Here is a 16,024-nt window from a genome sequence, read left to right as displayed (position 1 = left end):
GAACCGGCTGAGGAGGAGGCACATTCAGAAGTGTCCTCAGATGACGACATCTAGTGATGATGATACTTAGATGGAGGGGTTGTCTCCATCCTAACTATTATTTTTCTATGATTTTAAGGATTGATTGGAAATACTTTGTAGCGAATACAATGGTTTTAATCATGAATTTTTATTTAGACTAAAATGTGGTTGTGATGTGATGTTGTTTCTTATTTTTCTTTCTTACCTATTTTTTTTTATTACATGTATGGTGTGTTGTATATGAAAGAAAAATTCATGTTTAACATTTTATACTGTGATTCTAGGAAATGGCCGGAAGAAACGCTGGACGAGGACGTGGTAACATCAGCATGACTGCAGCTGAACTCCAAACCCTGCTGAATGACCATGTTGCTGCCCGCTTTAGCTGCACACGTTCAAAATCAAACAGGAGGTCCGAATGGAGCATGTACCTTCAAGAACTACTTAGACTGCAAGCCCAGTACGTTTAAGGGCACTGAGGGAGCTATAGGCTTCCTGCGTTGGGCTGAGAAGGCCGAGTCGGCCTTTGAGATGTGTAACTGTCCCCCTGCCAGTAGAGTCAAATTCGCTGCTGGGACACTTGAGGATTCCGCCCTCACTTGGTGGAATTCGAACGTCCAGATCCTCGGATTGGAACTGGCTAACGCGATGAACTGGGAGGAGTTCAAAAACATGATGCGAGAGAAGTACTGTCCGAGGGAAGAAATTTCGAAGTTAGAGTCGGAGTTTTGGTCGTTGAAAATGGTGGGTTCAGAGATTGAAAGCTACACTACTCGTTCGCACGAGTTGGCAGTGATGTGTCCGCGGATGGTGGATCCGCCGAGCAAGAGAATAGAGATGTACATTGATGGGTTAGCACCACAGATTCAGGGTAAGGTGACGTCTTCCAGACCAGCCACGATACAACAAGCGATCCGTTTGGCTCACAAACTGACGGATCAGGCTGTGACCCAGGGTGCGTTACCACCAAGGGGTTCGACTGTTAAAGCCCGTGACAACCCGAGTAATGACCACGTCAGCAACAGTAACAACAACAGCAACCCGAACAGCGGGAAGAGAAAGTTTGACAACACCAGATCTTCATCCTCAAACCTCCCACCGCAACACCACTACCGTAAGCCCGAATTTACTCGGAGTTTCAACACTCAGAATCACAACAACAACAACAACGGTAGCGGGCAGGTTTCGAGCGGATATGTTGGGAAATATCCAAAGTGCAACAGGTGCAACTTTCATCATGTTGGTCAATGTGACCGTGTCAAGTGTCAAAGATGCGGAAAGATAGGTCATCAAGCGAAGGAATGTAGAGGAGACCTTGCGGCGAAGGGTGCTCCTAAGCCACCGATGACGACTAAGGGATGTTTTGAATGTGGACAGGAAGGTCATTTCCGGAAGGATTGCCCCAAGCTGAAACATAATGACAACAATGGGGGCAATGGAAGTGGCAGTAATGGTGGAGGAAATGGCAAAGGAAGAGCGTTTGTGATTGGATCAGGTCAAGCCCGCAGAGATCCGCATGTGGTGTCTGGTAAGTTCCCTGTAAACGATTGTTTTGCTTCTGTTTTGTTTGACACTGGAGCTGATAGGAGTTTTGTGTCAAAGGCCTTTAGCCAACTTTTAAACCTTACTCCAACCCCGTTAGACGCTAAGTTTCCTGTTGAATTAGCTAACGGTAAAACTGTAATAACAACTCATATACTTGCGGGATGTAAGTTGAAACTGTCAGGTCATGTCTTTGACATCGACCTTATTCCTTTTACGCTTAGTAGTTTCGATGTCGTTGTCGGCATGGACTGGTTATCCGAGAACCGAGCGGAGATTATATGCCATGATAAGATAGTCCATATTACCACCCCTTCTGGCGAGATCATTTCGGTCCGAGGCGAGAGAAGCGGCATGACCACCAGCGTCATTACCCTTATGAAGGCACAGAAGTATTTACGAAAGGGTCATCCGGCAATTTTGGCGCAGATTGTTGAGAAACCCGCGGAGGAGAAACGAATTGAAGACATACCGGTTGTGCGAGACTTCCCGGAAGTTTTCCCGGAGGATTTACCTGGACTCCCTCCTATTCGTCAAGTCGAATTTCAGATCGAGTTGACACCCGGTACAGCACCCATAGCACGAGCCCCGTATCGGCTCGCACCGGCGGAACTTCAGGAGTTGTCCACCCAGTTGCAAGATTTGTTGGATAAAGGTTTTATCCGACCTAGCTCATCGCCATGGGGAGCCCCTGTCTTGTTTGTCCGAAAGAAAGACGGGACTTTCCGAATGTGCATCGACTACCGGGAGTTGAACAAGATGACGGTCAAGAACCGTTATCCTTTACCCCCGAATTGATGATATGTTTGACCAGCTTCAGGGATCGAGTTACTACTCGAAGATCGATCTACGATCCGGTTATCACCAGCTGAGAGTGCGCGAAGAAGATATTTCAAAAACGGCTTTCAGAACACGGTATGGTCACTACGAGTTTTCGGTTATGCCTTTTGGCCTAACCAACGCACCAGCCGTATTTATGGATCTCATGAATCGAGTATGCAAGGCGTACCTCGACAAGTTTGTGATTGTTTTCATTGATGATATTCTCGTCTACTCCAAGAACGAGACTGACCACGAAGAGCACTTAAGGATAATTCTGGAACTACTGAAGAAGGAACAACTGTATGCTAAACTCTCGAAATGTGAATTTTGGCTTCGTGAGGTTCACTTTTTAGGACATGTGATCAACGAGAATGGTATCCATGTCGATCCCGGTAAGGTAGAGGCCATCAAAAACTGGGAAGCACCTAAGACTCCGACTGAGGTGCGACAATTCCTAGGACTGGCCGGCTACTATCGGCGTTTCATCGAGGGATTTTCAAAGATTGCTCAACCCCTCACCGCTTTGACTCACAAGGGCACTAAGTACAACTGGGGTGACGCGCAAGAATCCGCTTTTCAACTGTTGAAAACCAAGCTTTGTAGCGCCCCTATTTTAGCCCTCCCCGAGGGAACGGAAAATTTTGAGGTACACTGTGACGCATCTATACAAGGTCTCGGTTGTGTGCTGATGCAACTCGAGAAGGTTATAGCCTACGCCTCTAGACAACTATAGGTTCACGAGAAGAACTACACGACCCACGATTTGGAACTCGGAGCTGTAGTGTTTGCTCTTAAGATATGGAGGCATTACTTGTACGGTACCAAGTTTACCATTTACACCGACCACAAGAGTCTCCAACATATCTACGATCAGAAGGAGCTGAACATGCGACAGCGTCGTTGGGTCGAGCTGCTTAAGGATTATGATTGTGCCATCAAGTACCACCCTGGCAAGGCCAATGTGGTGGCCGACGCCCTCAGCAGAAAAGAAACGGATAAACCCAGACGGGTGAGAGCATTGCAACTCACGATTCATGCCAGCTTACCCGATCAGATTCGCGATGCGCAACTGGAAGCGTTGAAAGATGATAATCTTCCATCGGAACTCATGCGGGGCATGAGCAAGCAACTTGAAACCAGATCGGACGGGGTCCGATATTTTGAGAACCGGATTTGGGTTCCACGATACGGAGAATTGAGAACTCTAGTGATGGACGAAGCTCACAAGTCCCGATATTCTATCCACCCTGGCTCAGATAAAATGTATCATGATTTAAAGGAACTTTACTGGTGGCCGAACATGAAAGCCGACATTGCCACCTACGTGAGCAAATGCTTGACTTGTGCCAAAGTCAAGATAGAATACCAGAAACCATCTGGTCTACTGCAACAACCGGAACTCCCAATGTGGAAATGGGAACACATCTCAATGGACTTTATTACGGGTTTGCCTAAAACACCGACGGGATGCGATACCATCTGGGTGATCGTTGACCGGTTGACTAAATCGGCACACTTCCTAGCGATTAAAGAAACAGACAAAATGGAACGACTGACTCGAGTATACATGAAAGAAGTGGTGTCTAGACACGGAGTGCCTGTCTCGATCATTTCCGATCGAGATTCTCGTTTCACCTCGCACTTTTGGAAGTCGCTGCAAAGCGCACTGGGCACCCGTCTCGATATGAGTACAGCATACCATCCTCAAACGGATGGGCAAAGTGAACGGACTATTCACACCCTGGAGGATATGTTGCGTGCATGCGTTTTAGATTTCGGAAAAAGTTGGGAACCCCACTTACCCTTGGTAGAGTTTTCGTATAATAACAGCTACCACGCAAGTATTAAGGCAGCGCCATTTGAAGCGCTGTACGGACGGAAGTGTCGATCACCACTCTGCTGGGCAGAGGTGGGTGATAGCCAAATCACTGGTCCGGAACTGGTACTCGAAACCTCGGAAAAGATTGTTCAAATCCGAAATCGCATGGCAGCAGCACGAGATCGCCAAAAGAGTTACGCCGACAAACGCCGAAAACCTCTCGAATTTCAAGTGAACGATCGGGTGTTACTCAAAGTCTCACCTTGGAAAGGTGTGGTTCGCTTTGGTAAGCGAAACAAACTCAACCCACGATATGTTGGTCCGTACCGGATAACTGAGCGCATTGGTCCGGTGGCGTACCGACTGGACCTACCAACAGAACTCAGTGGCGTACACGATGTATTCCACGTATCAAATTTGAAGAAATGCCTATCTGATGAAACCCAAGTAGTCCCGTTGGAGGAACTACAAGTTGATGAACAGTTACGGTTCATTGAGGAACCAGTCGAGGTTTTGGATTGGGAAACCAAAACGCTCAAACGCAGCAAAATTCCAATCGTTAAGGTTCGTTGGAACTCGAGACGTGGACCGGAGTTCACGTGGGAACGCGAGGATCACATGATGAAAAAGTATCCTCACCTTTTTGAAGGGCTAACCAAACACCGAAAACCGCGAAACCCGGCAAACCGTCAAACATCACCGGAGGTATGAACTAAATTTCGGGACGAAATTTCTTTCTACTAGGGGATGATATGACAAACTGAAAATTTTTCTTACTTTTTCAGGCTCTCATCACGACTTAACTCAAATTTTCGGGACGAAAATTCTTTAACATGGGAATGATGTGACAATCGTCAATTTCAGGTTAACCCCGTTAACTCAACTCCGTTAATTCAAACTTTAAGATCGTTGAATCTATAACGCATACTTCGTTACATTTAAACTAGGGTTTAAATGACGCTTAACACTTACTACATGTGTAGTCTTTCGGGATTTGCACCGAAACGCAAACGAGTTGACGCGAACGATTGATAAATAAAAGACAAACGTCAAAACACTAATTATGTGATTATTATGTGTTAGATATATGTGTGTTACTTGATTGTTATGTGGAATGTTAAACAAGAAACAAGAACCAACTAATTAGGCTAGAGATGTAACATTTGGAAGTTTAGGGACTAGAGTGTAACTTGTATATCTATAAATATAACCTTAACTACAAACCCTAATCTATTTTCTAAACCCACAAGACCCGATCGGCCCCCTCCCTTGTTCTCTCTTGGCTGCCGTCCACAAACACACACACATACACCATCAATTCAAGCCTTTGATTGAAGAACAAAGTGCTAGGAAGGTATATTTGATCATCCTTCACATCCTTGTTGATTGAATTTGATGTTTGTTGGGTTAATAACAAACCCTAGCTGGCCGATTTTGTTCATGCATATGATTAATATGATTGTTGTTATTTGGATAATGAATTGATAACTAGTTTGATAGTATTGCATGTTAATTGTTGTGTCCTTGATTGTGAGTTCAAATAAAACCCTAATCTTGTATGTATGGTGTAATTGATATGCATGGATAGTAGTTATAGTGTCTAGAGGGTTATATGGATGCATGATAGTTCATAGATTGTTATTATGATGAGTTTTGATGAGAACAGATTCTGGACAGAACGTATATACGATGTTTAACTGACTGTAACGAAGTGTAAACGTGAAAATTGATTGAGATTGTGGGTACTGCAGTAAACTAGGTTGAGTCTAGTTTCTATGAAGTATAAATTCGTAATTTTTGGATAAGTGGAAGTATACTTTTATGATTTTACAAAAACGTGATGCAAAGCTGAGCTGTTAGACCTGCTGTTAGACCTGCTGTTAGGTTATGTTGTAAATGTTATATCTCATGAACTACGAGACCAATTGGGTTGGTTCCACTTCTGGAGGTTGACTCACTGAGTTAGGAACCAAACCCAAGTGGTCTTGCATTTATTGGATTTTTCGTTTAACGGGAATGGTAAATAACATTCTGATGTGCATGAATCTGACTGATATAAGTTAGCTGTAATGTTTTGATCATTATGAACAATCTATATGGAATAAAAATAAGATAAAAGATGTTCTGGAAACCTAAGATATGTATGCTCCTGTGGTAATTTTTGGTGAATTAATTGAGACGTTATAATCAGTAAACTAGTGCAATCTTTCAAGTAGAAATTCTGTCATAACGAAACTAGCTGCTGAGTTGTATAGGAATGCATGAAATATGATAGTTTTTATATAATTGTTGTATTTTGACCAAAATACCCTTGCGGGGAATAGTTGCTAGTTGATTGCCATGAATTGACCAAATTGCCCTTATGGGGAATAATGGTTAGTTAGTCTTTGTTTGTTGACCAAAATGCCCCTACGGGAATAATTGCTAATAAGTATGTTATTAATACGTGACACGAAAGTAATTGCTCACTCATGTATCGTATCACAATTTTACTTGTTTAAGTCACACACGAATCACAAACGAAACACGAAACATGTTACGTGCATAGGTATTATGTGCCGAGTCTAGAGACTCGTTAAACATTCCGATACTTAGAAAATCTCTTTGTTATTTTAGAACGCTAGAGAGTTTTCTACGACGCGCATCACTCGGTGATCTAGATCGGATATTCTTCGCAAACAGTGAGTTCACTTACCCCACTCTTAAACTGTTTTCAAACGTTTTTCACTTGGGGGAGATAACATACTCCGATAAACATATTTTCTGAGATAAACGCATATGAAAGATTTTGTTATAAATTATATATCACTTGTAAAGGCTAAGCGGCATACGTAACATTTGAAGTCCCACACATCGGACCGGTTAATATTTGGAATAGCGAGTCACTTTTGGGTAGTACTACTGGGTTTGACAAACCCCACCCGACGCTAAGCTCAACTGGAGGTTGAGTGGGTGTAAATTTTGGCTAACACCTACCATGGTCTGGAGGACCTGGTGACGGGCACTTGATAAACAGTCAGCTTCGGTCGCGAACCACTTAGCGATACTTGTTGTATAGATTAGCTACCTATCGATATATAATTTGACATAACACTATCTGGTAATGCTAAACACTTAAACGCTGTAACGTGGTTACACACTTAAACGCTGTAACGTGGTTACACACTCAAACGCTGTAACGTGGTTACACACTCAAACGTCGTAACGGGGTTACGCAACATTTAAACGTCGTAACGAGGTTACGCAAAACGCTAAACGATTTATCTTATTTTACTTGTGAACTCACCAACCTTGTGTTGACTCTTTTAGTATGTTATTCTCAGGTAGCCGAGGCGGGCGCGCGGTTTAGGAGCATGCATTAATGAAAACACTTTTATTCTGCAAACTTAATTTTAACAGTTACATTTGGTTTTAAGTCGTCCTGCGTGACGCAACTTTTGAATTAAGGTTTTACGCTTCCGCACTTACTTTCATTTAAACGTTTTTCTTTGGTTTGGTTATAACTAATGATTCCGATCCTGCCAGTTCACACCCTCTGACGGTAAAACTCCGTTAGTGGATTTTGAGGGTGTGACAGTATATTAATAATACGTGTGTTTTGAAGCAATCATGTTGTTATGTTCTTGTGTTTACTTGTGTTTTTTATTCATCAAGTGTTGGTATTCTGCACCAATACTTGTTTATTGATATCATAATTGTCGTGATCCAGATTCGGGACTTACAAGATCTGGTGATGGCATTGAGTTTTGGAAGGGATTTTATCAAAATTTAAGATCTTTGGGAAGTTTAAGATCTGTGGAAACCTTAGATGTTTTCTGCTTGGGCAAGTTTGGAATTCACATAACATATATATAAGCGTAATAAATTTTAGTCAGAAGTTTGATTGCAGTCATTAAAGTCAAAATAGTTGGTTGTTGAGTGACTGCATACTACCTGTCAAAATGGTATCCACACGCTTTGGAAACGCTCGCAAGCTAATTAATTTTGGAAATTAGTTACATTTATGCCTACTACTTGTTAAAAATCTTGGAAATATATTTATGTAATGATAGCCTACGTTAAAGTTAATTAAAATAAATATCTAGTACGCTTTAAAAACGCTTACTAGTAATATTGGTTGTTTTAATACTATTACTATATTTATTACGCTTTAAATACGCTTACTAGAAATATTGGTTGTTTTAATACTATTACTATATCTATTACGCTTTAAATACGCTTACTAGAAATATTGGTCGTTTTTAATACTATTACTATATCTATTACGCTTTAAATACGCTTACTAGAAATATTGGTTGTTTTAATAGTATTACTATATCTATTAGAGCTTTTTCACGAGCCGATCTCGAGTAGCTCGCGAGCAACTCGGATGGTTTGCAACCCTTGTCTATTTCATTTGGTTAAGTTCATACGTACATACATTAACTAAATACACACATTCAAACATCAACACAGTTAATAGAATAACCAAAATAAAATACATGTAGTATTATCAACACGGTTAATAGAATAACCAAAATAAATTAATTATATTTATAGTGAATAATTTACTTACATTACATTAATATATAAAAAGTAACTACAAATTATTACTTGCTGGAGTCCTACCATCAGATTCCGTATCTGAATCTATATCCATCGGTCCTCTTCCGGAGTAAGAGAGGGCATGATCCTCTCCCACATGTCGTTCGAGGTGTGGGTGGAGTCCTTTAGCCTTTGCAGGCGAAGGTGCACCTCAGTACGGAATGTCCCATAAGCGGACACAGCCTTGAAGTCTTCGATTCCGTTCAACTCAATGCGCGCCACCTCGATGCCCCTGGCTTCCATCACAATGCTGAAATAATCAGCAGTAGTGTACCCAGGAAACCTAACCATTCGGTTAAGTTGTTGGTACCGGAAGGTTAGAGGGTTGACATAGTCAACATACCTCACACTTTGATTCTTCCGGACAGCGCCGGAATCAAAGTGGAAAACAATTGTGAAGAAGGTAGGGTCGTAGTAAATGGGTGCAGCCTGACGTTGTTCTCGTACAATCCAGTTCGCCGGCGCCATAATATTTTTGGATGTGATTTTCTGGTGAAGAAGATGGTGAAGGCGATGGGTCGATTGTGATTGTGAATATTGGAGGCGATGTGGTGGAAATCAGAAACCATGAGTGGTATTTAAACACCATCATCGAAAACCGGTACATCTCACTGACAATTTGAAATTGGCGGCATAAGGAAACTGGAAAGACAATGATTACTTAGCCACTCGTCAATTCACCGTGTGGCCATTAATTACGTTTGGACACACTTAAAAATATTTTAGTGTGACCATTTATAGCTTATAGCCGCACATAATAAGTTTATCCGTGACAATAAAAAACTTAGGAAAAATAAAACTAAACTACTCTTTGGTCACACAACCTTGTATAAGTGGCCATTAATTACGTTTGGACACACTTAAAAATATTTTAGTGTGACCATTTATAGCTTATAGCCGCACATAATAAGTTTATCCGTGACAATAAAAAACTTAGGAAAAATAAAACTAAACTACTCTTTGGTCACACAACCTTGTATAAGTGGCCATTAATTACATTTGGACACGCTTAAAAATATTTAAGTGTGACCATTTGTCACTTATAGCCACACATAATAGTGTATCCGTGACAATAAAAAACTTAGGAAAAATAAAACTAAACTACTCTTTGGTCACACAACCTTGTATAAGTGGCCATTAATTACATTTGGACACGCTTAAAAATATTTAAGTGTGACCATTTGTCACTTATAGCCACACATAATAAGTGTATTCGTGACAATAAAAAACTTAGGAAAAATAAAACTAAACTACTCTTTGGTCACACAACCTTGTATAAGTGGCCATTAATTACATTTGGACACGCTTAAAAATATTTAAGTGTGACCATTTATCACTTATAGCCACACATAATAAGTGTATCCGTGACAATAAAAAACTTAGGAAAAATATAACTAAACTACTCTTTGGTCACACAACCTCGTATAAGTTGCCATATATTTTAAGCATTTTAGCCACATTACTAATAAATACAATGGTTGTTCGTCATATTTCGCCACATTATTAAAAATGTGGCTAACAAATGCGACATTAGGTCACACAACGTAATATAAGTGGTTATATCTTTTACCGTTTAGACACATCTGTTATCAAAACAGTAGTCGTTCGTCACATTTGGCCATACTATTAAAACATGTGGCTAGTTAAATGTCACAGTTTTCCCTTAGAGTGTGGCTAATACATGTGTTTTTGGTCACATGTATCAAAGATCAAACAAACTATGACTGTAGGTCACATTTCGCCACACATTTTTATAAAGTGGCTAGATTATATCACAGTGTTTTTTCAAAGTGTGGCGAAACATACCTGAGTAGGTATAGAATGGTCACATAAAGAAAAACATGTGTGGCCAAAACTAGTCTGGAAGGTTTTCAAACGTGGTCAATGACCTTTTAGCCACACATTTAAGCCGTAGTGTGGCAAATCGCCCAGACCACATGTGTGGCTAAAAGGAGATTTTCACGTAGTGTATATTTATTTTCCTTTTTCTTTTAAGCCCTAATAATATAATCCCTTTTATATCATCTTAACACGCAATTGACGACATAGCATCCATTGACGTACACAATACATGAACTTCTCTCGCAACCGTTTCCGCCGTCTCACGGTCGTACCCGAACTGGCTCAATCTCAAGTCCTCCGTCACTAATGGCGCCTCTTTTTTGTTCGCCGTCGTAGCTCCGCCATTGTCCGAGCCAATGAAGCGAAACTGTTCTGATAGAACCTCTCTTAGAGCTTCTAGAGCGTGTGCACTCAGCGTCAGAATGTCGTCATCGAAACCAGCTCCGGCTCCGTCGTTATGATCTCTGACGTCTTCAGCTCCCATTTGCTAAGGTTTGCGAGTCGGTTAACTGAGTCAACACAGTAGTCTACAAGTATCCTAAGGCGGTTTAACAATATAGCCTACTGATTGCAGTTGAGGTTTAACAGTGACGTTGATTACAACTGAGGTTTAACCCTAATAATCGATGATCGGATTGCTCAATTGCAGATGTTATGTTGATTATTAGGGCTTGTAAGGGTTGTTTGTTGAAGGGTTGATGTTCGATTGCAGGTCCAAATGTTATGCTGATTATTATGATTTGATTATTAGGGTTAAGATGATATAAAGGGGGTTTTATTATTAGGGCTTAAAAGAAAAACAGAAAATAAATATAATACCTAAAGTTACCACTATGCCCTTGACTTAATGGACAAATTAAACGGGGTTACGAAAAAGTACTAAAATGGCCAGTTTTTGAAACATGGAGTAGCCAGTTGCGAAAAATTCAAAAAAAGTACTAAAGTTGCGTAGTTGACAAAACCACAAGTACTAAATTGACACTTAACTCTTTTAAATATAAAGTATTTAAACAAGAGTTCGGTTTGGGTTCAGCTCTTGACTCATAATGAAACCGAAAATGGTGGCCACATATCCAATACCATAGAACTCATTAAAATAAACTTAAAAATAATAATACTCAAATCTTTCATACAATATGTTAATAATAAAGTATTTAAACAAGAGTTCGGTTTTGGTTCGGCTCTTGACTCGGGATGAAACCGAAATTGGTGGCCACATACCCAATACCATTTAACTATTAGAAATGATTTGGAAACTAAAAGTAAGCAAGAACTAAACAATATTGATAAGCATAAACTAAAGCATAAGTTAAGTATATATCAAGGACTATAATAGTCCTCCATGTAGCATTGCCTTGTAGCACAACACTTCAACCGACCGTGTCACAACCCCCGACCCCTATACCCTGGGAGGGAAGCCGTGAACATTGATTGGTGGTATCGGTGTTTATTAAATTATTTTGCAGCGGAATATTTCATCAGAACCGTAGTTAGGAAAAATGATCAGAGTTATAAAAACACCATGATTATAATTATGATAAACCGGGAATTTAATCCCTTTTGATACAAACATAAGTTTTATAAGGTTAAACCCTAATTTACAAAACACGTTTCTTTATCTTGGTGACAAGCCACTTATTTAAGCTGGAAGCCCGCAGGCATCATTCCTTTGTCTCTAACAAGTCACCTGAAACATGTTTAAAATATTTGATCAGCAAGAAATACTTGTTAGTACATTCATTTGTAAATGACACACTTTACAGTTACAACATTAAGATGTTTTTACACCTGCCTGCTTACAATTCACCGAAAGGTACTTGTCACTCGACCATATCTATAACGGTGGTCATATTACTTATTGGCTAACACTTGTCCAATAAGTAACGTGTAATAGCCCAGTAGGCAAGCCTTGTATACAAAACCCCACAATACCAGTAGTAACCATCCCGTTAGTCTACAGAGACTTAATCACTGTAATGTATTTTAAATACTTTAAAAATATATTTTGAAAACATTTAGACCATCTGTCATGAGTTTTATAGGTTTTGAAATTATCATGACAATGTAGGAAAAACAGTTGTCTCACGCAAATGTGAGTGGTACAAAAACTCGAATGTCTCACCTTGCAAGTTTACAATTAAAGAAAATGCCTCTTGGTATTAAGCACCTAGGATAAACACAATGTAGTATATCTAGATTAGTATAAAACCAATAATCATAACGATAATCACGAGAGTAGAAACTTTACACAATGGCACAATGTCTCACCTTAATAGGCAGAGCTTTTGGATTCGTGTATATTAGTTTCTTTTGATCGAATAGGATATCGCTACGACACTCGGGTATTATACTATACTCTTAATATATATATATATGTGTGTGTGTGTGTGTGTGTGTGTGTGTGTGTGTGTGTGTGAATTCAGAGAGAAAGAAACTTTCGGTGCGAGATTGAATGTCCCGTTCTCAACCTATTTATAGTTGATTTTGGACCTCGTCTCGATACGCGATGGCCATAAACAAAAGGCGTCGCGTATCGCGAAAAATCTTGTAGCTTAGCCGAGTCACCCCTAGGCATGCTACATGGCACGCCACGTGTCATGCAACGTGTCTTGTCTGCGTAGCTTCCACGTCGCTATACGCGATGGTGTTACTTTGATAGTCCATCGCGTATCGCTACGCCGCAAAGTTTCTGGATAACTTACACGTCATCGCGCTACGCGATGAGGCTTAATCTAAACCCGTCACGTATCGCGATGGAAGGATTATTAAAAATCTTAATTTTCCACAAAAATACTAAGGCGGCCCTTAAGCGGCGATGCGAGCGTGCGAAGTGCAAAGTGTGTCATCAAAGCGCCACATTGCGCCCATCGCACTTTGCCCGAGCCCATGCACGTGCCCGTGCGCGTTCGGGTGCTTTGCACCCTCCGCTAGGACCACTGGGTGTGATTTGTCTTATAAGAACATTAACATATGAATTTTCTTTCTTATAAAGAACTCACTAGTTTTATAATCTAGCGAAGTGGGACAAGAACTTACACTCCTATTTATACCATGGTGGAAGGCTCTCCTTATCCTTCCTCCACCAATGTGGGATGGATTTTTCTGCTTTCATTTTCTTACTTTTTCCTTAAGTTTATTTTGTGGTTTGTTATAGACCGTGACAGGAGAAGTGAAAGCTGAAGAAAACAAGGAGTGTATATTATATATACGTTGCAACCTCAAGCTTTAAGTAACAAGAATTAGTTACAAATAAAGATTAGTATTAGCTTGACCTTGAGAAATCAAACTATTAAAAACTTGAAGAAATAATACTTGGATTTGAGAGAGAGTTTGGAGAAGATGAACAACCAAAGTGGTGTATGGAACCTTGCTTTTATAATGGTAAGAGTATGGTTCATTCATATGGGGAAATTGCATGTGATTGGTTAAAATGGTCAAACAAGCTTTTGATAATTGATAATAATAGTCCCTAAAGTTTGTTTTAAGTCATTTTTCATCATAAAGAGGTGTTTTAACGTACCGAAAATGATGTTTTCTTGACCCGACATTTGTGAAACATAAACGAACATAAAATCCAACCTTTTATTAATAACGACGAATCCGAAAGATCAAAACGGGTCGGGTTTTTGATACAAATACAAATGTAAGTTAAACCAAAAAATGACAAATGTTACACAAACTAATATGTATGTATTAAATTAAAACTAAACTAAACTAAAAAATAAAATAAATCATCATAAAAATAGCAAAACGATTAAAACAAAAACTTGAATAAACCCCCGTAACACGGGAGAATCAAACTAGTTAGTTTCATAACCAGATACTCGATCGTTTATTTAAATGATTAATCACGATAAATAAATTTGATATGACCATATTCATCATAAATTGAGTAATTAATTAAAAATTTTATTTGAAAAAAATATTAACCATAGAATGAAATAGGAGTGAATGGGTGGTAAGGCAGAAGAAGCTGACAGACCAATTTAATGTCAACCTTTAAGACCTCTAGTTTCCCGGCAAATTTCTTTCATCATCACGTACATCACCATCATCCTTCATTATTCAACAAAACCTACAACTTTCAACCCATACCTTTCTGTTCATCATTCTCAATCACACCACCAAGTCCAACCATGGTACGTAGTACATCTTAAACATACATATATCCATTCTTCTTAATCACTTAATCTAATGCATGTTATTTAACGGCTTCATTTTTTATTATTGTGATTCTTGTTTGCGCAAATGATGATCGAGGATAGGCGAACGCAGCGTCTGGAGTTGCTGTGTATGATGAATGCAAGTTGAAGTTCTCGGAGCTAAAGTCCAAGAGGAACTACCGTTTCATCGTTTTCAAGATCGAACAACAGCAAGTGATTGTTGAAAAGGTCGGAAGCCCTGACGAGAGTTACGAGGATTTCACAAACGCTCTTCCTCCTAACGAATGTCGTTATGCTGTCTATGACTTTGACTTCACAACTGATGAGAATTGCCAGAAGAGCAAGATTTTCTTCATTGCATGGTAACATATATATAATATTGGGAGAAAAATAATAATATATTTTTTTTATCAATTGATCCATATTTTTTCAATTGATCCATATTTTTTTTATCAATTGATCCATATTTTTTTATCAAACTAACATGTTCATGTGTTTTTTTTAATGAATATATATGCGCAGGTAGTATTTCTATACATAAACGAAAAAGCAAACTAATTTATTCATACTTTGTATTACAAAGTGAGAAAACCATATACATTATATGTCTACCGTTTTTTATTTTTACATTGAAAAGAGAGCATAATTTATTTTTTTAACGTGACTTTATAATAATCTGCGTTCTAAATAGATCCCTTCTAATAATGCACACACATGTGTAATCTTTTGTTTTTTCTTTTACTAATAACTCTACCGTTATATATTAAATGTTTTAAATTAGGGCACCCGATACATCAAAGGTGAGAGAGAAGATGGTGTACGCAAGCTCTAAGGACAGATTCAAGAGAGAGTTGGATGGAGTCCAAGTCGAGTTGCAAGCCACCGACCCAAGTGAAATGAGCCTCGACATCGTAAAGGGACGCGCTCTTTAATCACAAGAAACACTTCATTTGATGAGTCCCTGGTCACTATCATTTTCTTGCTACATACGCATTATTATATCGTTTTATTTGCCTTCTTATTTTTCGCCCGATAAAATTACTTCAATCATCGTAGTTACAATGTAACATTACCATGCCTCATATTGTAATCTTGAACAAATTTGATGTTATCTATCTAAAATGATTCTTTATTTACATCGTTATGTAACTAGAAGGGATTTCGTTATGAGATATATTAGGTGAATCCCGCATTACTCGTCCACAACAAAGATATCGAGTAATATCTTGCC

General features: G+C 39.4%; 1 protein-coding gene across 1 annotated transcript; it reads left to right on the top strand.

Moving 5' to 3' along the window:
- The first annotated feature begins 11,514 nt into the window (after positions 1-11,514).
- Positions 11,515-15,818, top strand: LOC143564486 (actin-depolymerizing factor 12-like). Its single transcript, XM_077051749.1, has 4 exons — positions 11,515-11,521; positions 12,728-12,759; positions 14,896-15,155; positions 15,575-15,818. The coding sequence occupies exons 1-4, from the start codon at positions 11,515-11,517 to the stop codon at positions 15,723-15,725; spliced, it is 450 nt and encodes a 149-aa protein (XP_076907864.1). The 3' UTR covers positions 15,726-15,818.
- Positions 15,819-16,024: the final 206 nt, after the last annotated feature.

This window comes from Bidens hawaiensis, unplaced genomic scaffold (genome assembly GCF_021521415.1).
Source record: "Bidens hawaiensis isolate Kalapana, Puna unplaced genomic scaffold, B.hawaiensis_p1.1 tig00022007_1, whole genome shotgun sequence".
NCBI classification, from domain to species: domain Eukaryota; kingdom Viridiplantae; phylum Streptophyta; class Magnoliopsida; order Asterales; family Asteraceae; genus Bidens; species Bidens hawaiensis.
The sequence above is the reverse complement of the archived record's forward strand: the minus strand, read 5'-3'. Positions and strand labels throughout refer to the sequence as shown.

What these genes read in the sequence shown, in the direction of transcription:
- LOC143564486 (XM_077051749.1), top strand. An exon ending in TCGAATGTCTCACCTTGCAA is followed by an intron (nt 12,760 to 14,895) that starts GTTTACAATTAA and finishes GATCGAGGATAG; the next exon opens with GCGAACGCAGCGTCTGGAGT. An exon ending in AAGATTTTCTTCATTGCATG is followed by an intron (nt 15,156 to 15,574) that starts GTAACATATATA and finishes GTTTTAAATTAG; the next exon opens with GGCACCCGATACATCAAAGG.